This window comes from Astyanax mexicanus, chromosome 6 (assembly GCF_023375975.1).
Source record: "Astyanax mexicanus isolate ESR-SI-001 chromosome 6, AstMex3_surface, whole genome shotgun sequence".
Taxonomy (NCBI): domain Eukaryota; kingdom Metazoa; phylum Chordata; class Actinopteri; order Characiformes; family Acestrorhamphidae; genus Astyanax; species Astyanax mexicanus.
Window position 1 is genome coordinate 32,039,052 of NC_064413.1, and position 26,459 is coordinate 32,065,510.

Consider the following 26,459-nt stretch of genomic DNA (forward strand, 5'->3'; position numbering starts at 1 on the left):
ACTTTTCTCCCTGCGTTTCGTTGATAAAGTACCTGAGATTTCAGAAAAAAACAGCACAAGAGTCGTCAGGTAGACAGTGTCCCGATCTTGTCTCTGGAATCTGTCATCTCCTTAGCTGTAGCACCTGCACTTCATAAACTATCGAGTAAGTTAGACCTGATAAAAGGGACCCTTAAACTTAAATACTAAATAACTTAAGTACTAAAATAATATGAAGGGTCTAAAATGAGGTCGTAAAAAAACGAAAGGCTATGCAAAGCATTTTTATTGTATGTTACTAATGAACTCAGTTTTAAAAGAAAAAATATATGGGGGTGTGCTTGATTCAGTGTGATGGGATGCAGTCTCAGTCATTTAAAAATGAATGTGCCTCACTAAAAATGCCTAAATATGTGCCTTATATTAATTTGTTGGTGTTCATGTTTACTATGGGCATGCCAGTGCACATATTTTCTGGTCTAATATGCTGAGCCTGATATGACATGTGTTAAAACTACTCATGAAATAATACTTACAGATTGGTGATAGATAAAAGTGATCCAGTGAAGCCTCAAACCAAATTAACTGCCAATGTAAAAGTTAAAAGGATTTATAATTCAACTAAGCTCACAGGTGGTAACAAGGCTAGGAATTAGAAGGCAAACAAAACAGTCGTGGGCAAATGCATATGGAGTAGAAAGTCACACACAAATGCTCAGTATACAGCAAAAGGAGTTGGAAAAATTGGGACAGACGGATTATATACACACAAGGTCACAGGTGGTTTAATCAGTATTCAGGGGAAGATGATCTGAAGATGATCTGGAAAAACAATTTATGTTTGGATGGTGTGGGGCATGTGACAGATTCCTCTTGTTAGTAGACACTACAGACTAGAGACGTCAAGACCTTAATCACGAGCAGAATAAACTCCTTTTAATACTTTTTGTTATGTCCATTTTTGGAAAAAACTGTGAAGGCGCTATTTTTTTTACAATTTGTTTTTTTTCTGTGGCAGAGATATTCAATCTTAAAGGGACACTTAAAGTCTATCACCTGAAATTTTACTTCAAACAAGAGGATGATTGAAGTTGGTTAAGGGCACAAGGAACAAAATACAAATCATGTTCAAGCACAATTTAATTTTTTTACTTTTGCAGTTTCGTATCATGTTATTTTCAGTGTGGCTTCCCAGGCCTTAAATGATATACACAAGAGTCTAGAGCTGTATTTTCTCCTTTCTATAAATCAGACAGGGAGCTTTGGGCTGTCTGGATTTCCTCCAGACTGATCACAGCGTATTGGTGTGTTTATCCAAATGCAGCCTTTTACTCTCCCCAGTGTTTGATTTAAAGCATAGCCCTGGTTTCTTCTGTCTCAATGCCTTTATCTTTATTTCTGATTGTGGTACATCCATGGACCATTTTGTTTTTAATTGGAGGGAGAACAGAGAAGACCTCAAGCATATTTACTTTTTGTGTACCTGTATAAGGACAGTGTCTGTCATTTCAGGCATGGTTTATTGTGCTAAGCCAGTAACTGAGAGCCAGTAGTTTTGCACTGTATAGTAGCCAATAGTTTTATCACAGCTAGGCTTAACACACCATGCTTATGCAACAGTTAAACCATCCATTTTAGCATAGCTGACTTTGCAGGTAACTCTATATTGTACCAGAGAGATTATGTTGGACAGGTGGGGAAATTTAAAGATACAATTGCACTTGCTCTTGGAGTACTTTAGAATTGTTCAGTCAAAGAAAGTTACTAATTATGCATGCTAACAGTGCTAGTAATGTTAGTTTGAAAAATGGAAAATAACTGGTATTATCTTAATAACAAACAAGCCACATTGTTAAAAGGACGTGAAAATGCAAAATTCAAGGCCAAACAAAACTGTATAAAAACAAACTATTCACTACAAAACAGGGGTACGATATAAGTACTTCCTTGTACTCAAAGGTATACTTTTCATAATTATACGCTTAAAGATATAATATTGTCTTTACAGGGTCTGATATGTTCCATCTGAAGTCTTTGCTCACAGCAGGAAGTACAGATTTGTACCATTTAACCAGTCAAAAGTTACATTCGGTATTCTGTATCACTGTACTGATAAACAATATATACTTTAATTATACATTTTCATTTAAAAGCCAGACAGTTTTGGATCATCAAGTTCTTAACACATATTCAGTTGATGATAATGTTTCTAATCTTTGCTGGTACAAAAACATGGGTACAAAAAGGATTTTTACTGAAAGATACTCTGTTGTACAGCTTCAGTGACAAGCTTTGTACTCTTTTATGTTTTCGTAGTATGTATATATTTAACATGATTTAATTAAATGTGCGGTGGTTGAGAAAATACTAAAACTCCAAGAGTATACTCTGAACACTGCCAACACACTGCACAGACTGGAGGTTATTAAATCTGACCAGTACTATATATCAGCTCAATCATACTCAGCTGTGTTGTTAAAGTATGGGGGTTACGTTGGTAGGCCATTTTCCCGTATTGCCCTAGGAGATGTTTGACAGCCTGAATCCTTGTCGGCTCCGGGAACAGGAAGAGCCAAGGGTCTGTTTCCCAATGGGAAGCAGAGTCGACCTATTTAAAGTGAACCAGAGCGTGATCTGAGTTTGGGCAGGGGATTAGTGCTGTTGTCTGTGGGACTGCACTGCAGCAAGACTTGGGGCTAAACTAACAAGCTGTCCTGCTCCCCTCTAGCCCAGCCTCCCTTTACCTTCCCAAACATGTGCTTTTGGCCTTGACTTTTGACATTCCTCAGTTATCTCTGAGGCTTTATCTCTGAGTGTGGCGAAAACGATAGCGGATGTTTTAGTCAAGATTATTTGAGTTTCATTCACCACAGTCAGAGTAATGTTTCCTTGATAGCAGTTCAAAGGGATAGTATGGCTTGATGAGAAAATTTTGTCCCGAAGAACTGCAGTTGTGGCTCGTTGTTTTGCACAGGAAGTTGAACATATTTAGCCCTTGGGGATCAGTGTCCTCAGAGTTTTGGTATTTAACCACAAGCTGATCCGTTATAATCATAGTCTTGCATTTTTGGAAGAAGTAGTATTACACACTCTAAACCAGAAGAATGCAGGATAATGTAAGCTAACCTTTGCCCCTTTCAATAACTTTGGGATGAGTTCACGATGAGGTGCGGTGGGATCATCCAACATCCTGACCTCCCTCAAGCTAATGCTAATGCTTTTTTTTCTTAGGCTTAGGAATAAAGTTGACAAATAAATCGTTTTTTGGGGGGCGCGCACTCTGGTCGAATAAACAAGATAAACAGTTTATTGATGCAATTTTGTACAATGCCAAATTATTTATGATCTTCATTAGAAACACTTGAGCAGCGCAACATTACATTAATCCCTGAACGCTAACACCAGGTGATTTTTACCCACACAATTTTCATTTTTCATTTTTTAATTTTCATTGTGTTACAGCTGTTTGAGTTGCATGGGACTTTGGGTTGCTTCAGGTCGCCCACTGATGTCATTAATGTTATGGTTGATTCAATCTATGTTTTTTTCAAGAGGCATGCGTTTAGGTGATTTTCATCCGACGTGAGTGATAGAGAGTAACATATTTTATGGGTGTAATTTTACCCGATCTTAGTGTTTGTGTGTTTAAATCAGGCACTCACATGTTCGAAGAATGGGTGGACCAAAGACTAAGTTCCCAGCAGCTTTATTGTTTGTTAGGACGTTAAGGATTACCTGATTTTCCAATAGATTTTCTACTTTTTATAGGGTCATCCATAGTACCTTTTTTATTTTATGTGATGTTGTATGTTGTAAAATTAAAGAAGGGTTCCAAAACTTGTCATACAGTGTATACCCAATGTTAGTGATGGTGTTACTAATTTTAACGTTAGTGTTCTAGTGTTAATAAGGTCCTGCAACCAGTGCCCCTACCTTCTGAATACACACTCTGTTGCACCTTTCCAACAGAATGATGTTCTTTCACATATTGCTGCTGTCTCAAGTGTTTACCTTGAAGACACACATACACATGCTATTGCCTGCAATGATTCCAGGCCTATTTTCAATTTAAAATGTGTGCAATGCTCTTTGACATGCTATCAGCACTCATATCTTCCTGCTATCATCCACATGGGATGGATGCCAAGACAGATAATACTTGGATGCAGACAGTGACTGCCTAAAATCTGGAACCTATGGGCCTCACCAACCCATGGACCTCTTAAACCAAGATGATTTTCCAGGTCTTTTCTGCAGTTTCCTCCAGTCACTGCTTGTTTATTTGCCTCTCTCTGTTCACATTTGTCTTCAGTAACATGGCTGAAGTCAGGCAACTGATTTGGCCATATAAGATTATTTATTTTCTTCGCAATTAGAAGTTTTTGGCTTGCTTTTATAGTCTGTTTCTGATCATTGCCCATCTGTTCTCTGAAGCACTGTCTCGTCAGATTTGCTTTTGACTAAATCTGAGCAGAAATTAGCACACTACTAATTAATTCTGCTACTTCTATTAGTAGTCATATTATCTATAAGCACCAGTAAAATAGCTACAATAATTTATAACACTAGCCATTGATGCAAGTCTTGATGTAGTATATAGGCCCAGTTTCATTGACCACAATAAACGCCCTGGATGTAACACTTCTTACTATTTCTTTTTGGATCATGAATCCTTCATATGCTCATACTTTGTTTGCTTTTGTTTCCATCTATCCAAAGAACTGGGCATCCTTTTTTAAACAAATTTTAGTTCTAATTCATTAAGGCATCTCTTGACTCCAGAGCTTTTATCTCTTTAGTCAAGAAACAGGCCACACCTAACCGGTAAACTGCTCAGCGTCAATTGCCCAGTTACCTTTGTTCCTGTGAAAATTAAGAAGAAGAATTAAAGCAAACAATATCAGCTAATAGCTAAAAATGTTTCATTAGCACCTACATTGTTTTATATACACGCTTCCACTTTTAGATAAGAGTTTATACCACTGTTTTTAGATTCTACCAACTTCTGCAAGGTACAGGGGTAGATGAAGAATTCTGAAATGCTTTTATCTTATAATTTTAGCTAAAGTACAACCATTGCTTAGTCAGAAAATACTGTGTACTGATTACATAGTAAGATAGAGTCTTACTGCCACCTCCTAGTTCTTAAACAAGCCACTCTGCCTGAGTGGTTATTTCATGTTCCCAGCTTCTGGGTTCAATCACGTCGTGACCTGAGGTCAATGATGACATCATCCCACTTTTCTGAGAAACAAATCAAGAGCTGCTCTTGGTCCATTTCTCATGTCCGCTCACTCTTGTGTGGCTTGTTTCCTTAGCTGTTCTTGTACAATGTTTAAAACATTAATATAGTGCAGTAATAACAATCTCATGCTTTTACATTTATAAATATCAGGCTTGGATTTAGAACAGGCTTAATTTTTTTTTGTATAAAAATTAATAGAGCTCAGTGCTAGGCAATCTTTTGAGTGAAGTCTGCTTCTATCCTGAGGCTGTAAATATGCTTATTTAGAGTGTAGAGTCAGTCTCTCTGTTCCTGTGTGAAGCTTTAATGTACAGCGTGAAATTAGACATTTGCTATACTTTATACATTTATACTACTTGCTTCAACAGGTTTAAACAAGCTGATGGGCTTCTATATACAGTAACAAGTTGTTAAATAGATTCATCAGTGACATTCAAACCATTTATTCTAACAGGCTGCTGTTATCTCTTACTTAATCTACTACAAGGTTTGGGTGAAGTTGGATGTTAATGTTGTAATAATAAATTATAAATAAATAAAATTAGATTCTGTAGGGGCTCTTTGACAATGTTTGATGCTATATAGAACCATTATAAATAATTATATAAAAAAAATTAAATGCATGTTAGGAACCGTTTAACCACAAATAGAATTATTTAGGCATTTATGTTTTGTCTCCTTTATGCTCAATTTAAGGCAGTGTGAGTCTGATCTTACAATATCTCACCACTGCACAACTTTGCTGAGTCATTATGGCTGGAGCAGATGGGCTGTTTGGTCGAAGCCCAGGTGCGGCCCAGCTGCTCCGGTCTGAACAGTGACCCCACTCTCTTCTGAACGTTTCCTCTCGTCTCATACAAACAGTTATTATTACAGTGGCTACCGCTGAGCAACTGAGTTCGTCACATTGATGATGACGTTAGCGCTCGCCGTGTTCACAGTGTGCTGGGAGCTTGCTGTAGCGTGTAAGAGTAGCTGGAAGGCCCTGCAGGGAAAGGCTTGGATTCCTTCATTAGCAAGGCTCTAATGATGTGAGACAGGGGCAGCCTAGGGCCGCAGCAAGCCGCGGTAGCCGCTAACACTAATTTACGAGCCCATGTATTGTGAAGTAGCGCTCGGAGCGCCTCTCGGGAGAGGGTGAGCCTTGTCCTTCTAGCAAAAGCATGTCAGCTGGTTATTTATGAAGCTCGGGGAGGGATGGTGTGCGTTTTATCTGAACTCCTCACACCCGCACTCGCTCGGGCCTTTTGTCAGCCGAGACAAGGCGCGAGGAAACAGGAGAAGCCATGGTTTCCCTCTTTCATCCTGCAGCCAGTGATTACGCTATCCCTCAGGGCCTGTGGAATGCAGGCAGCACAAACAGAGTTGGAGGATTGCTCCATTGCACGTGTAATTATTTGAGGACTGCTCAATTGCATGTGTAATTATTATTTTTATTACTGGGTGGTGGAAACAGATATGCTGGGTTAGCCTCGCCTGAGGAGCGTATCACTTCACATACAGCTTTCTCTCACCTTCTTTGTGCTGTTTTTGCAACACGATCCGATGCTGCGATGATGCTGGAACAATAGTTAGTGACAAGTGTTGTATTAAAGGTCAGGTTATTATGTTGCTTTCATTTATGAGCATGAATAATGTTGTTTAAATGGTTGTGTGTGTTGTGAAGGTTTATTATTATTATTATTATTATTATTATTATTATTATTATTAAAAAGGCTGAACCTGCCTTCCCTGCTTCTTTGCTCACACATCACCATCATCACCACCTCCACAGACTCTACGCACACACACACATAACCACACACACACACAATCATTACTCTTATGCTCATCTGCTCATCTTCTCCATAGGTGGTCTGTACATACCCGCCTTGAACATCTCTTGCATAAATATTTACAGGTGCAGCAGGCAAACATTTGTCCTTTCAGCAGATTTCTGCTAATGTTTCTCCATCCTACAGCTGTGGAGTCTTACAACAGCAGGGAGCTGTTTTATTGAACCGTTTTATTTTCTTGAGGTTTCAGTTATGAATGCATTCAGTTATGCAATAACAATTATTATTGCGTTTTCAATCATTGAGAAGGGGGGGGGGGGGGCTTTACACCATCCCCTCATAAAAAGATGCATCTATGTAGACGTATTGAGGAATAACATTCAGAGAAAGAAACAGAAGACAAATACAAACATTTCCAAACAAACTTAGTCAGCCACCTTAATTATGACACTGTTCAGCACATCCTGGCCAGACCTGAGTATATCATTATGACCAGGGTTTCATATATATATATATATATATATATATATATAAATATATATATATATATATATATATATATATATATATATATATATATATATATATATATATATATATATATAAAAGTATATCAAAGTAGAACTTTGATGTGATAATTATGTGTGGGGTGTGGTGGCACGATATTTCAGGGTATAATATCGTTCACGATATTCAAAAAAGTTGCCTATATTATTGTGTACAATACGGTGTGGCACACCCCTAACATGTAATGTAAGAAATGCAGATTTTAAAAGAAACTTTTCACTCAAAGTAGTCTGGCTCAACTCTGTACAGCTTATTGTCATCACGATTTTCTTCACAAGAAATGATGGATAAGAAGAACTGATTGACAAATTGAACTTATTACATAATAAATAATCTAATCTTCATGAAATGTTGTCAGCTTGCTGTACCTAAACGTCTTTATTATAATTAAATAATTATAAATCTGTTATGCACTACATATCGAAACCACAGAGCCAATTTGGCCAATATTTGATATATATTTTTAAATCCCATTATTACTATAGATCACAATATGTTAAACTGAATTGTGTGTATCATTACATGTATCATATCGGTAGGTTTTTGTCTGTCTATTGTATATCTACTGCAGGTGTCTTCAAATAAGTTTGGCTGCGAGCCAGATATTTTCCAAGCCATTACTTGGCAGGCCATAAAATAATGCTGTGTGATGGAATGGAGTGCTACAGACTATTGCAGAACAGTTGATTTCGAAGCAGGTAAACCCAATAAAAAAGGAAAAATGCAGGATTGAACCCGTATCGTCAGGGTCACCGTCCAGTACACTTTCACGGCTCTAGCTAGTGAATTGGGACACGGCTGGGAACAAATGCCAAAAACGAGAAAGGGCGGAAACTAAATTCATGCAGAGTGCGACAGAGAGTCAAGGGAGGAATGTAAACAAAAGCGCACCAGTGAGGCATTTTTTATTTTTATTTTTTTCATTGTCATTAATTATAGTTCAAACAACCTCACGGGCCAGATTGTCGCCTATTGCCGACCCCTGATCTACTGGAAGGAGCATTTTGAGTGAGTGAATGAGTGGCAGTGCCTCTCGTAACAGCAGCTCTATAACTCTCTCACTCTCTGTCCCTGACCTGCTATCAAAGAGCTGTCATAAAAGATAATGAGAGTTTGTGTGGTGTCTCATCAAAGACCTGTCTTGTCTCTATGAGTATGTCACTCTCTCCCTCCTCACACCTGATTCTTTACACACCTAACTGTGGCTAACGGTTCTTTCCTGTCTCTCTGTTTGTTTGTTACAGATTAAACAGGACAATAACAATGACTGAGCGCTTTGACTGTGACAACTGCAAGGAGTCCCTGTATGGCAGGAAGTACATTCAGGCAGAGGACAATCCATACTGCATCCCCTGCTACGACAGCCTGTTCGCAAACACCTGCGATGAGTGCAAGGAGCTCATTGGTCATGATGCGAGGGTGAGTTTAGTTTTGTTTTTTTGTTGGGTTTTTTTACACCAAAATGAAAATTATTCTATTAATAAATTATAAGTTCATTATGTGGAACATTTTCTCTTTTGGTTTGTTTTGGCTTTGTTCACACAAAGAAAAATCGCAAGTGAAACTAAATGTGCCACAACTAACCAAATGAGGAGTTGTCTCCGCTGATTGGTCAGAGCTGTCTAAGCAAAGAACTAATCACAGGAAGGTTCTGTGTCAATTAGCATGTAGGTTTGTGCAGTGTGAAGCTGCTGTAACATTTAAAACTGGCAATGCACTTTCAAACTTTTTTTTCACAAGGCATTCCAAATGAAAACAGTTTAGTATATAGCAGCAGCAAAGACAGTTTGTTTAGAGCTGTAGTAATTATCTGGGTATTAAATCAGGTTAAACTGCAACTGTACAGCAATTTAGCTCAAATATTAGAAGAATATTTGATAGTTGGGTTGAATCGAAGTCGGATCATATTCTCACCAAGGACAAACCACTCTGGAGTTTGTTTGAGACCAGAACAGACCACTGGTGCCAGATCACTGGTGCAGTTGTTTTGATCCGCATCCAAGTGTGATTACTGTTTTCACACTTGCCACACGAACTGCATCAGGAGTTTTATTAGTTATAGCTCATACCTAATCAGGTACATTGTTGTGCATAACATCTGTTCACTAAAGTCATACTCTCAATAAGAATTCTTAAACTTACCATTTTTTAACATTGCGTAGTATATATACAGCTCTGGAAAAAAAATAAGAGACCACTTAAAAAAATATGAGTTTCTTTGATTTTACCAAATTGAAAACCTCTGGAATATAATCAAGAGGAAGACGGATGATCACAAGCCATTAAACCAAGCTGAAGTGCTTGAATTTTTTCACCAGGAGTGACATAAAGTTATCCAAAAGCAGTGTGTAAGACTGGTGGAGGAGAACATGCCAAGATGCATGAAAAATGTGATTAAAAACCAGGGTAATTTCATCAAATATTGATTTTTGAACTCCTAAAACTTTATTAATATGGACTTGTTTTATTTGCATTATTTGAGGTCTGAAAGCTCTGCATCTTTTTTGTTATTTCAGCCATTTCTCATTTTCTGCAAATAAATGCTCTAAATGACTTTGAAATGTTGTCCGTAGTTTATAGAATAAAACAACAATATTAATTTTACTCAAAAATATACCTATAAGTAGCTAAATCAGAGAAACTGATTCAGAAACTGATGTGGTCTCATAATTTTTTTCCAGAGCTATAAAAGCAGAAAATTATATTCATTTAAACAGCTAAAACAAACAATTAATTGTCTTAAATGTAAAACTGAAAAAAACTTTCTACAGTATTTCTGTTTAAATTAGATGCTTATGTTTTGATATGATCAGATTAGTAGTTTCTACACATACTCTTAATATACTCATAAAATACTCTTAATGCTTAGTTATAGTTTTAAATAATGTGCTTACATGCCTAAATCCTCTACATTCTATTGTATGTGAATATATTTATAGAGTCATTAATTCCTTACTGTAAAACAGACCACACAGAAACAGAGTGCTCAGCCAGATCTCTGACGTACAGATCAACCGTAGCTTTTAGAGAGCTTTACATTAGGATTACCAGAGCTTAATAATTTAATACTAAACATGTTAATTCAACACTGGCATATTTATTACCAGCTTTATTTATTAATATAGCTCTATAGATGTAAATGGGTTACAGTACTTAACATCAGGAGTTTTTAGTAGCAAAATTATATCTTGACAAAGTTAGGATGACCTGTATGTAATACTTTAAAAACTTGTTTAATACTACACTGGTATTAATAAAGAAAAGGCCTATATTATATAGCCAGTAGGCCATTAGTCTGCTGCTTACTCTGCATCATTACACAGCAAACATCAACATCACAACTGAGGCAATGCCATCTTGTTTTTTTTTTGTGTTTTTTTTTACCAAGAGCCAATGAGGCATGGAGGCAAAGCTGAACGCGAGTGATAAATGATGCAGCACACACAACCAGCTCACTATAAACTCAAAGCTTTGAGTCTGACAACTGCAAGCGTTTTTCATATAAAACTCAATGCTGAAAGCTTTGCAAGCGCTGTGCTTCATGCTACTCATGTAAAATAATGCTAAACTAAACATTCAATTTAATTCAATTTACTATTCCTCAGTCCACAGCAAAGGCGTAGGAGCAGGTTTGACGTTAGGGGGGACACATTTGCAAAAATGAATCAAATCCCACCCTATAGTGACTTTTGTGAAATTACAGTTAGTCACTTTTTTTCTCTGTAAATCCAACCAAATGTGACCTAAACACACGTCACCTAATATTTAAATTATATAATAACAGTCAATTCTGTTGTATACTTACATTTTCTCTTTTTAAACAAAAAACTCAGTAGCGTTGGGTCCTGTGCTTTTAATTTTTTCTACTGAAAGCTCTTCTTACGATAGTGTCCTTTTATTAAAAGAATGTAACTTTACGTTTTATAGAGATTTTTGGCAGAAGTTAATATAAACGTTAGATCACCCAAACCCTCCTACTCTGTTAGCAGAACAAGACATTACCCAAAAGTCGTTTTTATTGCAGTATATTGTTATTGTTGCGATTCATTGCTCTCATCATTGACCTCACGTGTCAATGCCGCTGTTGTGCTGAATTCAGCACCCCGCCAGGAATAACACCCCCTCTTGGGAGCGCTCAACTACGTCTTCTTGGCTTTAACTTTACTAAGACAATACTTTTCTAAGTTACGCTGACTTGTAAGAAATAAGGAAAAAGGAACGTCACTTGCAGCCGCTTCCGAGAGGGGGTGCTTTTCCTGGCGGGGGGTGCTGAATTTGGCATCATAGTAGTCCCTAAATCTGCACCCCCGGCAGGAAAAGCACCCCCTTTCTTCAGTTCTTTTTGATAAAAGCGAAGATAATTGCTTTAGCTAACTTTACTTAGAAACAAAGCTCCCGAGAGGGGGTGCTTTTCATGGCGGGTGCAGATTTTAGCGCGCTTTCAAAAGATTAGGGGCAAATCCACCTATTTCTGATATTGGGTGGGACACATCCTACCCATTTCTCCCGGTTCCTAAGCCAGTGGTCCACAGTATCTTGAGTGTTCTAGGAACACTTAACAAAAGGCATTACCACTTACAGTGAACAGTGCAGTGTGTGGTAATGATTGTGACCGGTGGCATCTGGCTGGAGTTGTCCATGTGTCCAGACAAGCATCTCTGGCAGAAATCATCTCCATATTCAATTGAGGAGGACCCACAAGCGATATCTTGCTGTGACTCTACTAAACTCAAAGCTGAAAGTTTGCTGTGTGTCATCAGTGCAGCGGAAAGGCACTGTGGTTGTTTCTACTGATGTAAAAATGTGCTAAATTTAGCTGCTCTTTCATGGAAAATAGCCGGTGGCTTTTCCATTATGGCATTTGACATGCTATAGTGCAATAGCGTTACATGCTACAATAAGAGTTTAAAGACCAAATCATACCATGCACACTGTTAAAAATTGGTTAACAGTTAAATCTTCTTTTAAGAACTGTCAGGAACTGTGAAGGAACCTCTTAATTAAAACTTTGAGAAACCTTCAAGAATGTCATATCCTTGCCCTGTTCCCTGTTGTTTCTCTCTGTGTTCTGCTGTGTGTTCTTCCGTGTCTCTGCCCCTGTCTAGTGCCTTCACCTGTGTTTCATCTGTAGCTCCACCCCCTCGTTACCTTACCCCAGGTGTTTCCTGTTTCCTTTCCCGTCTTGTGTGTGTATTTATAGCCGTCTGTTTCCTGTTTCTTTTGTAGGGTCTTGTACGTTTATATGTCAGTTCACGTTGCGTGTGTTTTCTTATTGACTCAGTGTTTCTCAGTGTTGTTTCAGTTTTGTTTTTAATGGTTTGTTCGTGTTGTTATTAAATATTACTTGCATTTGCGTCTGCTCTTCATATCTTTTTTTTAGAAGAAAAGTGTTTCCTTGAGGTTACTTAAAGCACCATAAAAAAGGTTCCTGTACAGTTACAATATGAATAATTCATAAAATGTACACTTTTAAAAGTAAGTAAATCAAAATGCCTGTAGAAATAGTAGTCTTTTGATCTTTAAGCTCTAAATAATAAAATAGAATATGGAGCAGTGCACATGAGCGACACAGGAGTGTCTCTGGGCCAAAAACGAATGAAGGGTTTGTATTTTTATTGAAGACATCTTCAAATTGAAATAATCAAAACAGCAAAGTAAGTGAGTAAAGCATTCAGCATTCACAAAATGAACCGCTAATCCTCCCCCACCAATTTGAGGGCATGTTTAATCCCCTTTAAATGAAAAGTACAAACAGCCAAAGCAAATCATTTTAGGCCATAGTAAACAGAAGCCAGGAAATGACTCTACAGTCATGTTGGAGATTCAGATCACGCTCTGGTTACGCACACAGCGGCATGATGAGTTATTGACACTGAGGGATAAATAAACAGTGTTTGTCTTGGCTGTGTAACCATACAAGCTATAAATTCTTTCTCTTGCTCTCATTACTTTTACATAATCCTCTCCACACACACATTAGACATCACACATGTGGAGCTGATTTTCTGGCTGTCTGATGTGTTCATCAGAAACGTCTTTGGTTACTAGAGGAACTCTTCAATTAGTTCATTAGTCTTATTGCTAATAATGAAAGTTAGGTTTATGTTATGTTATGTGGCCTAATTCTCATTTAAAATGTATTTAAATGTATAAAAGACATGTCACATGTCCACAGTGTCACATGTGAACCAGGAATACAGAAAAGATTACCCCCCACAGTGGGCAGTGCAGTGTGTGGTTTAATTGTCCATGCAAGCAAACAAGAATCTCTGACAAAAATTACATTCTCTGTAAGCTTCCATTGGACATAATAAAAGTCATGGGACACTACTAGTTCCTGTCCCATGACTTGTGGCATGTCAGTGCATAATAAAGTACCTTCTTTAACATTGTGCACATAGACGTATCTGAGCTAGAGGAAAGCCTATTTATAGACTTTTTTATATATGTGTGTGTGTGTGTGTAGGAGCTGTTCTATGAAGACAGGCACTACCACGAGCACTGTTTCCGGTGTTTCCGCTGTGACCGTTCGCTTGCTGACGAGCCTTTCACCAGCCAGGACGACGCCCTGCTCTGCAACGACTGCTACTGCAACGAGTTCTCTTCCAAATGTGTGGCCTGCGACAAGACCGTCATGCCTGGTATGAAGAACATCACCTCAGCACTGCCTCTAGAATCATGAGTTAAATCTTCACAGTGTTTTCCCATCATTATGTTCAAACTCTCATCAGTGTTAACCCATTTCACCCCACAGGGTATAGCAGCTCTCAACATGTTTAATTCAATTTAATTAGTTAATTTTTGTACATTTTCTGAACTTCACCCAAAAATATATACCAGAGTATCTATAACACATTATAAAATGTGAGCTATACCAGAATAAATTACATTTTTATCCTATCTATGCTTTATTTAGCACAAGACAGACCAAGCTGCCGGTGCTCAGAGGGAGCAAAATTGGCCCTGCTCCCTCCGGGTGTGTAGATGGCGCTCTCTCCCCACATCACTCCTAGGTTCATGTCCACAGCACAGGGCGTCTGTGAGCTTATGTACCGGAGCCGAGCCGCTGCGCTTTCCTACGAGCGCGCTGGCTGCTCGGCAATGCTGCATCAGCAGCAGCTCGAAAAGAGGCAGTGGCTGACTTCACATGTATCGGGGGAGGCCTCCTTGTGTTGGGGCATCGCTAGTGATAGGAGGAGTCCTAATGAGTGGGTTGGGTAGTTGGCCGTGTAAATTGGAATTAAAATTAGAAATAAAATTATAAAAAAAAAAAAAACAGCAGTGGTTCTCCCATGACACAATCACTCTTGGGTGGAGAACCTTATCCACCATCCAACCCAACACCAAGAGGATGAATAACGCTCCACCAGAACTAAACCACCACAACTAAATCCCATTTACCTAAAAACACATAAAAGACTAAGACAAGCAGACAGACAATAACCACAAAGAAAGAATAATAGTGACTGCAGAGCATGCTGAGAGAAATGCATTTTAGTTCCTGATAGTATCTAAATATACTGAGCAGATTCTGTTTATACTGTCTTAATATGCTTAGATGAGATGAGATGTGTTTTTCGGCATAAAAGCCAGTTTTTGCACCTTTTTTTGATTTACAGTACCAGTCAAAAGTTTTTTTATGACTTTTTACATTGTACATTTGATATTGAAGACTATTTTGAAGCTATACAGGAACACATGCAGAATTATTTTTTTATATATAGTTTAGATTCTTCAAAATGCCACATTTAGCTTTGAGGACAGATCTGCACACTCTTAATACTTTATTCTCAGTGTCTTCATGAGAAAGAGTCACCTGGAATAGTTTTCTCATCTTGGAGGAGTTTCTGGATGTGCTGAACAATAGTTGCTGCTTTTCCTTCATGCTGTGAAGCTCCAGCTCATCCCAAATCGTCCATCTCAGTTGATCAGGTTTAGGTCAGGGGATTGTGGAGGACAAACTACATAATTCTATATGTGTCCCTCAATTATTATGTCGTTAATGATGAAATTAAATTAAATCAAGGAAAACATTGATTGAGAAGGTGTGTCCAAACTTTCAGTTAGTACCGTATATCCTGTTAACAATTGTTTCTCATCAAAATTGATGAATTGATGAAAATTGACACTGGAAATCATGAACAGTTTAGAGTAATGGTTGGGGGTTCTACCATGCTGTAGAACAATAAACACACCTCACATTTGCGTAACGGCTCTGTCAGAAAAATGTGACAATGTTCAAACCACAAGGGAACTCACTTGATTTCTCTTGATGTATTCGAAAATGTGTTAATCAAGCAAGCACACAAACTAACATACACACACACAAACACAGCTAGAGAGTGAGGGAGATAAAGAGACAAAGAGAGAAGCCAAGATTAACAGTAAAAAAAAAATACATAATCATATTCATATTTTTTTTCATCACGTGTAAACAGGCCCTAAGACCATAAATCCTCTAAGGAGACCTCGAGTCTTCAGGAAACACACAGCACTACTGCAAACATGAACAAACATGATGACTAAGAGGAGAATGGAGTGAAAACCTGACAATAGCAGCCAGTGCATAGACTGAGCCTACACAGCTCCACAGAGGGAGAGAAAGAAAGAGACAGAGAGAGATATAGAAAGTTAAGCAGTCAGCACCCAGGCTAGATGTGACAGAGTAATTGCCAGTTTGCCGATCCTCGCTGTCTCCCAGCCAAATCCTTGTACGTGGCGGCCTGCCAAGCGTCTGATGAGAGGAGGAGATAAGCCTGTAAACTATTTCAGCAGGCCTGTATCAGCCAGAAGAAAAGAGCCATAAAATGACAAAGGATTCCAGGCATGAATATGTGTTTTTGTTCTCTCATTTATGTAAAACAAATGTCTTAAGTAAAAGCGCAAATGCAATTTTTTTATGTGTCACACACAGCACAAAACAGTCCTTTCAGTGTTACACATTTCTGCTGAAATGATCCACAGTGTGAACGCAGAAGAGATCGCTTTGATCCGACAGAGCACGGCTTTGTCTCGTACGCTTAACAGTAAGGCTTTCATTTGGGAGAAAAACACGCAGTTAGTGGTGAGGACCTCTGATTGTGAAGTGAAGTCGACAAGTCAGAAACAATACCTCGCTCAGTCTCAGTTCTGCAGAAATTCACTGGAGCACACTTTGCCTACAAAAGTATGTTGTTGTTTTTTCACATGATTTTTAACTCCAAGTTGTCTACATAAGTTGCTGCATAAGTGACTTTTTCTACAGTCTCTCCTTGGAGTCCCCAACTTGAAAGAGATCCTCAAGCTGTAATAGACTATTTCTTCAAAAAGGCGAGAGGATTATATCTCTATCTCCCAGTTGCAGAGTAAAGCTGCACTGATCCTTTTAATGTGGCCTCCCTGAGTAAGATCCCAGCTGACCTTTTGATCTGCAGGACTTGCAAAATATGTCTTAATGTATGCATAAAAACGGGGTCGTCGTTGTCACATTTTCACATCAATATTCACTTCACGTTCTCTTTTAGGGACAGGTCTGGACTGCAGGCAGGGCAGTTCAATACCCATACCCTCTTCTTCTGTATGACAATCCCTTTGTAATATCTGCAGCATGTGGTTTTGCATTGTGTTGTTGAAAAATCCATAGACATGCACTTGAAAAAGGGAAATCTAATTTTTTTTCAGATTTTTTACTTTATTACTAGCACTAAGTTGCATCCATCCTAACTTTTTTGGAATGTGTTTTTCAGGTCGGAAATGCAGGAATGGATGTACAGCTTTAGAAAAAAATAACAGATCACTTAAAAATTATGAGTTTCTTTGATCTTTCCTAATTGAAATCCTCTGGAATATAATCAAGAGGAAGATGAATGATCACAAGCCATCAAAACCAAGCTAAATTGCTTAGATTTTTTGCACCAGGAGTGGTATAAAGTTATCCAAAAGCAGTGTGTAAGACTGGTGGAGGAGAACATGCAAAACTGTGATTAAAAATCCAGGGTTATTACACCAAATATTGATTTCTGAACTCTTAAAACCTAATGAATATGAAGTTGTTTTGTGTGCATTATTTGAGGTTTGAAAGCTCTGCATTTTTTTTTGTTTATTTAGGAGAAATGTTGTCAGTAGTTTATAGAATAAAACAACAATGTTCATTTTACTCAAACATATATAAATAACAAAATCAGAGAAACTGATTCAGAAATTGAAGTTTTACGTATTTATTTAGAAAAACACAAGATATGTTTGGTTCATATTGTGGGCAATGAAAAGAAGAAGAGGTAAATTTAAAAAAAAACACTGTTTTTATGGTTGGTTGCATTTTCTGTACTGTCCCAACATTGTCTTACGTCAAACTATGAATGAAAGTGTAGAAATGAAATCATTTTAAACTGTTTGAAGAACCTTCGATTTGGCCTGAGCCTTGTGATGCCATGTTGTGCTGTTTATTATAATGGGAACTTTGATACTCCTTCATTATCTCTACACATCTACAACATGTGTCAGCTATTTCTTATTGCCTGTCATGTCTGTCACTCTGTCTCACTGTCTCTCTCTCTCTCTCTCTCTGTTTTCTCTCAGGCACCAGGAAGCTAGAGTACGGTGGCTCCACATGGCACGAGGGCTGTTTCATTTGTAACAGCTGTGAGCAGCCCATCGGCTCCAAGTCCTTCATCCCAGATAAGGATGACCACTACTGTGTGCCCTGCTATGAGAACAAGTTTGCCCCTCGCTGCACTCGATGCAAGCAGGTCAGTGGCTGTGTTTTAAACACAGCAGCCAGGCTTCTAGCGTTTTCCCCATATGTTCCTAATCACTGCAAAGCCAAATTCCTCCTCAAAGCTGTAGCTGTGACGCCATTCCTGTTTCCTGCTGTCCGTCACTGTCCTTGCTGTTTGTCAGCGCTTGATATAGAGTATCAGTTTTAAATTTAGTCCAACACACCATTTTTCAAAGATTCAAACAGCTGCTTTAGATACAATATAATGTGTTTAAAGTGGCAGTCTGTATTATTTAGTTTTTAAACTGAAAGCAGAAGCATTTCTGAGTTTAGAAGAGATAAAATATTGTGTATAATGGTACCAGTGTGCTGGAACAACCATCCCTGCTTAGTCTAATATATTTATTCTAAAAACTGCTCTGTTGGGTTGCTTTTCGCGGGAGTTCTTCTGCCCACGTAACGCGTCTTTACATACTTATGCCACATGTACAGCCTCTGAAAGAGAATCTGGCTCAGTTTTACTGAACGCGAGCGGCTGGTGCAGCATTAGAGACTTTAGAAGAGGAAACTCAGAGCTCAGTAGCTCATTCACTCACAGTAAAAAAAAAAGTGTGTAGATGAAGTGAAGTGTCTAACTGAACATAACCTGGAATCGTATTCATCCGCTCTAAAAGGAGACCACATCACACCCGTCCAGTTTCAAATTATTCTTCCGTATGCTCGGTGCAATTACCCATTCTCACCAAAGAGGGCCCTCAATCCCCCAAATCCCAACACTTAAAGACATCAGCTTTAAAGTAACAGTCAGTAATAAATGCAAGCGAGTGTGTGAAATGGCTACAGGAGTCCAACACTGGATAAAGTTTTCTGCTGTACCCGCTCCTCCCCAGATTTACAAACGTTGGCGAGCTGATAAATGAATATATACGTTTCAGTGTTTAAAATGCCTGTCGCTAGTGGTGGTGGGCAATTAGAAACCTCACTGAAGCTCAGTGATTACCTGTTCAGCACAAAATAGCCAGGCACCTATACCTGGCAAACCTGAGTGTGGAAATGGGGGGACTGGGAGAATGCCGGTGGCAAAGTTCTATGGCTAAATCCCTCACAGATTTCTGTGATGTACTTTACTGTTCAAATAAATAAAAAAAATCGTCTCTGCTGAAAAGAGCTGCCAGTGCTTTAACTCAGCATGTTGCCTTAATATCTGCTGATACATCCTGGTCATGTTTTGAATTAATACAAAACATATAATCCTTAATGGTCCTTTAACTCTTAAAGAATGTATAATTGGCACCCTTAAAAGAAGAGCAAAAAAGAACAGTTCTTTTGTATATTGTGTAAATAAGTTTCTCATATTTCAAAATGAATATAAACATTGAGAAATAATCTTCTTTATGAAGATGAGTGTTTTTATTAATAGTCTTTTTTCAGAGCAATAAATATTTGCATTGAAGTAGCAGGTAAATGTAGTGTTTGTTTAATACTTTGGATTTACACATGTTTTACATGTCAAGTAGTAACGCATGTTTTAATTAATGAAGCAAGTATATCTCACGCTTCGTTGAGGAAATTTGGAGTGCTTACCTGGCTAGGAAAGCAAACCCTGATTTACCATGAGGGTGGGGAAGAGGGTGTTATCCACTACACCAACCCCACCACTGCTTGCCTGGTTAGGAAATCAAACCCCTGATTTACCATGAGGGTAGGGAAGAGGGTGTTATCCACTACACCACCACCACCAGACAGAGTCAGAGTAAACAGTAGGCACGCCTCAGTGGTTAATAAACCCACTAACAGGCATTACAAAGCTGTGGTAGAGATATGTACAGTGCATTTACAGTTTGTAAGTGATGAATAATCACACAATCTCCTTCTTTCAGGTCTTGGCCAAAGGTGGAGTGACCTATCGTGACGAGCCCTGGCATAAGGAGTGCTTTTTGTGTACGGGCTGTAAGGTCCAGCTAGCTGGCCAGCACTTCACCTCTCGAGATGATAGTCCGTACTGCCTCAAGTGCTTTGGGAACCTCTACGCCAAGAAGTGTGAGGCGTGTAGCAAACCAATCACAGGTAGAGTAGAGAAACATGCCTCTGCGTACACTGAAAAAGATGATGAATAAAATTTACTTTAAAAAAAGTTTAGCAACTTTCTGCATTTGCTTTTTTTAAAGTAAATTTAATTTCAGATAAACTTAAGTAACTTCAACTCGGTTTCAAGGCTTAAATGTTACATAGAGTAAATAAGTGACCTGAACTTTAGTCAATCCTTTCTTTTAGTAAACTTTACTTAATTTCTTTATGCAATATTTCCTAATTACAATTACTTAATTTATACAATAATACTCAAATAATTTATGATACATAATATATTATAATTCCTGAAATTTAAATAATTTTAGTTAAAACACACATTTAAATATTTACATAATCTCAAATATTTATTTTGTAAACAGACCAAGTCTCACTGTCTCAACACATGGATGGCATGTAATACATTCTTTTTATTATACTAAGACAGTGTAATGTGTGTGTGTTTTAACTAAAAATATTTTAATTTCAGTAATTATAATATCATCAATTATTTGAGTAATATTGTATAAATTAAGTCATTGTAATTAGGTAATATTGTATGAAGAAATTAAGTAAAGTTTACTAAAAGAAAGGATTGACTGAAGTTCAGTTCACTTATTTACTCCATGTAACATTTAAGTCTTGAAACCGAGTTGAAGTTACTTAAATTTATCTGAAATTAAATTTACATAAAAAAAGCAAATGCAGAATGTTGCGAAATTTTTTTAAAGTAAATTTTACTCATAATTTCTTTCAGTCTAGGGCATAGTTTAAGTTAATGTCGGATAAGTGTCTGACCCTTTAAAAATGTGTGTTTTCAGGTTTTGGTGGAGGGAAGTACATCTCATTCGAGGAACGGCAGTGGCACCAGACATGCTTCACCTGCAGCAGATGCTCGGTGTCGCTCGTCGGGGCGGGATTCTTCCCTGAGAGAGATGAGATCCTGTGTCGTGACTGCAACAGCAACCTATAGAGCCTCCATCCACACTCTAAACACACATACACACACGCATACACACACACACAAACACGTGCCTGCATGCCTCCACACTTACAGACCCACACAATCCTTCAAGCTTTCACGCATACTGACCCTGCTCAGCAAACACTGCTGTATATACAAGCTGTCTCACTCACATTTGATACTCAGGCAGGACACAGACACACAGCATTTGACAACATGTACGACATATTGGAGGTATGTGGGATATTGCGTGAGGTTCCTCGATACCTTTGTGGTTTGTTTGTGTAGAAAAGCGGCAGTTCATTGCTATTTGCAATGGATTCTATGCAAGACCAGGCTTGGAAGAAATAAATCTATGCAGACTTGTGCCTTAAGAGCCAGAGTATTGCTCACCCTCTGGGTGTTTTTTAGCATTTTGTATTAACTTTTGCCAATTTCCTTCTCGTTTTGTTATTTATAACTACTTCCCTTTTTTTAAAGCTCCAGCCAAAGAACATTTTGAAACCTTTAAAGCCTTTAAAGTGTCAGACTCAAGTGTCTTGATGAGCTCATAGATTCCTTAGTTGGCTGGTGCAGAGCTAGCTTTGGTTGGGTGGAAAGAAGCCCATTGTTTTTATTCCCTTCAGTGACAGCCCGGCCGTGCTCCATAGACGACATAAACACAGTCAGGTTTCACATGCAGAACTGCACTACTGAAGCCACACTTTACATGAACCACATGAGGATGTCTCATCCCTGAAATAAGAGAATGATGAGAGAGAAATATACCTTTTTTAAATTTTAGGAAAAAAAACACTACATTGTAAAAAATAAAATGAGCACAAGTTTTTTTTTACAGTATAGTTCTATATATTGGCCTTGTTTTTGCAGAACCTGCACATGACTGGTGACCGCAGTTGCTAAGAACTAGTTAAAGGAGAACTCCAGTGTAAAATGGACTTTTGTTGTAGTAAAACATGATAAAAAGTAATTATCTTTAATGAATAGCACACCTCCGTTCTCCCACAGCGTTCCGAGTTCCAGACATTTTAACAGTTTGTCCAAACACCCTTTAGAGTGGGTGCCACGAGGCATAAATCGCTTTTTCCACCATTATCCAGGCTCAAAATAGCTCCACACCTCCTTGCTAGAATCCAGAGAGCCCTGATATTTAAAACGAGGAATTAATAACTGTAACACACAGACCAGGTAATGGGATGCAAATGCAGAGAAGCTTTAATGACAAAAATCACGAGGCAAAATCAGAGTCAAAAAAACAGGCAAATAGTCAAAATCCAGAAAACCAAAACACAGGATGAATAACGCTCAATAAAGTCACCGAGTGGCAATATCTCGCAGAGAAACTGAGCTAGAGTCCCAATATATATACACAACTGCAATTAGCCAATATGCATCAGGTGAGTGAGGGCGGAGTCTCAGTAATCCGGAGAGGCTGATCTCAGGACAGTGGAACGGTGGCTAGGTGTGACAATAACTTAAAAAGTGCACAAGAAGCTTATTAAAAACAACTGTTTACATCCTATAACGCGAGCTTCAGCTCTGAGCGCTGCCATTACTGAACTGAAAATAACATAGACATATATATACATAGACTCCACATAGCATATTTTACACATTTTACACCGGAGTTCTCTTTTAAGACTATGTAATTGTATCAGTTAACCTTCTGGAGTCACTGAATTGTGGGCTCGTCAAATTTGATTACTTAAATTGTTCAATATTTCTTCAATATACTACTGTGCATAATTACATTTTAAACATTATCTGAATCTGAATTTGTAGGGTCTTCCCCTTGCCTTGCATCTTATTGTAAGAGCATATGTGACGCAGATCCAGAGTTACAAGGTTGTAAAAATGGCTTGGGATTCTTATCAATTTTATTGGAAGGCTGGATTTTAAAATCAATTATCAATTATATCAATTAGTGATTTCATGAGTGTTCATTCCTCAGTTTTACACAAAGCATAAACAGATACACAAATCCATAAATCAACTACAAAGGAGTTACTGGTAGAAATATTGAGAAAAATGTTTAACATGCTGGTGCATTTACCGAATCCAGAAGGTTAAACACAAGATATATAAACATATCAACAAGTATCAAAGATCAAAGGGTTATTAAAGTTGACTGTTTTTGTAGTAGCATTTGACAAAATTGTGGCTACAGGAAGTTGCATGTGATTGGTGATTGGATTATAATCACAAAAAGTGGAATAGTTCAAAAAGAAATGCTGTAGTCTGTGAGCACTTTTGATGCAGTGTTTATATTTATACAAGTCACTGTTTTGTTACTGAGCGTATTGTAATGTTGCAATCCAAAATAGGTTCAATACTCTAATAGAGTGGTCAAAATGCTTGTATGTTTAACAGACCAAAAGTGGCTTTTACAGAAATGTGGGGAAATGAAGTTTGCAAAAAAATCATGCATTTGCACTATGGCTCCAAATGAAATCTTGTTCACAGACAGTAGTAAAAAAAAAAGATTTACACTGCATGCATACACTGTAAATAAACAGAACACAACCCACTCTACCATTTACCTACACTCTCAAAGATAAAGGTGCTGCAAAGGGGTTTTTCATTCATTTTAAAATGTCTAGTTGTGGTATCCAGTATGAGTGAATGCCATGTGAGCCAATTTTTTTGCAAAAAAAAAAGTGCTCCAGTGTTTCCATTTAGCCCTGCTTTAGATCACTGAATTAGAGGTCTCTGAAGAAAGACAGGATTTGGCTCTTGCTCATGAATATTCATACATGCAAACATATGTCCTCTGATTGGCTAAAAGCACTGCAGCAGAGAATGCGACCTGCCTTCCCCCTACAGTTAATGTTACAGCTCTAAAACTCAAAGGACAACATGTTTTCAGAGATGCAGCCTTATCTAAAGATATAGCACTGAGTGCTAGGTAAAGTTAACCCTTAAACTTTACTTAACATCAGATTCACCCCCAGACTGCCACTATCCCCGTGGCTATATAGACCACCTGTGGGGTCCTGAGCCGAGGTGGGCGAGGCCATGAAGTCACCGGTTGACGTAGACACCTCCCGTCTCTCTGATCAACTCGTATTTCTGAGGATTTTCTTTTACTGGCTACTGCAGAAGGAAGGCTGAGGAACAGTTTCTTATGCAGCATTATATACAACTCAAAAAGACCTATAGTATTTCACAAAGAACAAGAAAAAGTGGATTTTAGCGGAATGAGACCTTTAAAGAGTACTGTAATAAAGTGAAGCTTCTCAAAACACTTTAAAGAATTTTTTTTATGTTAGTATAAAAAATTTGTCTATGGGTTCCAGTATACTCCAGGGCCGCACCTGTAGACTGCACATGGGGTCTAGATGGAACCCTGTGAGATTAAGGTGGGCTGTAATGATGGAGACCATTATGGAAGCTCAACTGGGTCCCAGTAAAAACACACATACAAACCCACTCAAACCCATCTAACCTAAATGAGCCCTATATGAGAAATTTCACATGGGTTAATAAAAACTCTATGGCTCTTTGTAGCACCCTTACTTTCATAGTGTGTATCAGCTTGCTAATTCCCTAATCTTTTGTCTAACACACTTCCTCACTGCTCATCATGCATAGTGTTTTTTTCTCTGTAGTCTTTAAAGAGCTTTGCATTTGTTTATATTTTCTTTGAGCCATATTTGCTAAGAGTGAATGATCGGGCGAGTCCCACAGATATGGATGTTTAAAAATGAAAGTGTCAGCAGGATGGTATGCATGCTGTTCTCAAACCTTTTCATGTCCTATTCAGGCTTTATTGATTATTTCTCTAATACCGATGATGATATTGCTAAATTTCACCTTTAGAATATATGTAAGTTTATGTATTCACTTTGAGCTTTGATGCTGGCTAGTCAGAGTTAGCTAATGCTTTTTTTTATTTGGTCGTTTGTTTGTTTGTTTGTTTTTGATGAGATTGGAAGTGTGGTATTAATGCTTTTTCAGATGCAAAGATTTGTTTGTTGTTATTATTTGTTAATAAATATTTTATGAATGAATATTGTGAATCTTTCTCAGTGAAATCATTGAATTTCTCTGTCACAGGAAGATTTTTTCATTTCATGATTTACCTTACCTTTACCTAAAGGCCTTTTTAATAAAACTGATAATAATGAAAAAAAGGTTACATTATTTGTATCCATACACTTCAATAACAGACATTATTGTTTATGTAATATCAGAAATGTTTAATTTTAATTGTCATAAGTTGGTAGTATAGTGATTAGCATAGCTATCTTCCAAACAGATGATCTGGTTCTAAATGCTGGCCAATGCAGCTCTTTAAAAACCTCTTCTCATCTTCTTTGCATATTTGGATTAATATTTTTTTTCCTCATATTTATTTTACACTGAAAAAAATATATATTTCTAACACTAGACTTTAAATGTATTAAGGTACATTTTCTTTTACAAAACCAAGCAGGCCCCAGTAGACTAATCCATGCTTAAGGTGTAATACATAAAACTGTAATGGTAGATCTATTTTTTTCCTTGTATATTTAATTATTTGAGAGAGTAATGAAGCTTAAATCCAGCCAAATACATTATACATTCATCATTAAGGATGAAGCTGGTTTCAACTTGGCCTAAACACAACGATGAGGAAGGAATGTGATTGGGGAATGAGCAGCAGTGTATATTCCAGGTCAGAGGGGGATAATGTAACATATAAGTGTGCAGCAATATCCTCTGATGGGCTTGTGATGCATAAACCACAAATTGGACCATACAGTACTGAGCACCTCATAATGTTTCTGGACGACCCCAAGGATTACGAGAGCTGAGGAAACAGGGCAAATGAGGCAAAATGTACAAACATTAGTAATTGTGACATTCCACCACTCCCTTGCAGTTACATTATGGTTTGCAGCTCATCCAAGAATTATGTCACTTCCTTATTCCTAATTATGTCTCGCCCTTTATGTTCTCTTTCTCAACCCCATAGCGGAATTCATTTCTTCATTGAGGTGAAGGTGTATGACCTCCAACTACATGACCATATGTCCCTCCACAATGCAGGTCATGCATGCTGGATGCGTGGCTGTATCTGTACACTGTAGAACTTAATTGGACTCAAATGGATTAAGAAAGGCGATTGATTGCCTTAAAACAGGTGTGTCCAACTTGTCCACATTCCAGCCAAGCAGAGGCTCA

The 26,459-nt window shown here is 37.9% G+C and overlaps 1 protein-coding gene across 1 annotated transcript in view; it reads left to right on the forward strand.

Annotated features, from left to right (window-relative positions):
- Window positions 1–25,303, forward strand: part of fhl3a (four and a half LIM domains 3a) — a 57,417-nt gene extending 32,114 nt beyond the window's left edge. Inside the window, exons 2-6 of the mRNA XM_007251794.4 lie at window positions 8,811–8,985; window positions 14,033–14,207; window positions 18,124–18,293; window positions 20,143–20,329; window positions 21,151–25,303. Of these exons, the coding sequence (XP_007251856.1) occupies window positions 8,830–8,985; window positions 14,033–14,207; window positions 18,124–18,293; window positions 20,143–20,329; window positions 21,151–21,302 (840 nt within the window). The 5' untranslated portion in view covers window positions 8,811–8,829 and the 3' untranslated portion in view covers window positions 21,303–25,303. The remainder of the gene's footprint in view (window positions 1–8,810; window positions 8,986–14,032; window positions 14,208–18,123; window positions 18,294–20,142; window positions 20,330–21,150) is intronic.
- Window positions 25,304–26,459: the final 1,156 nt, after the last annotated feature.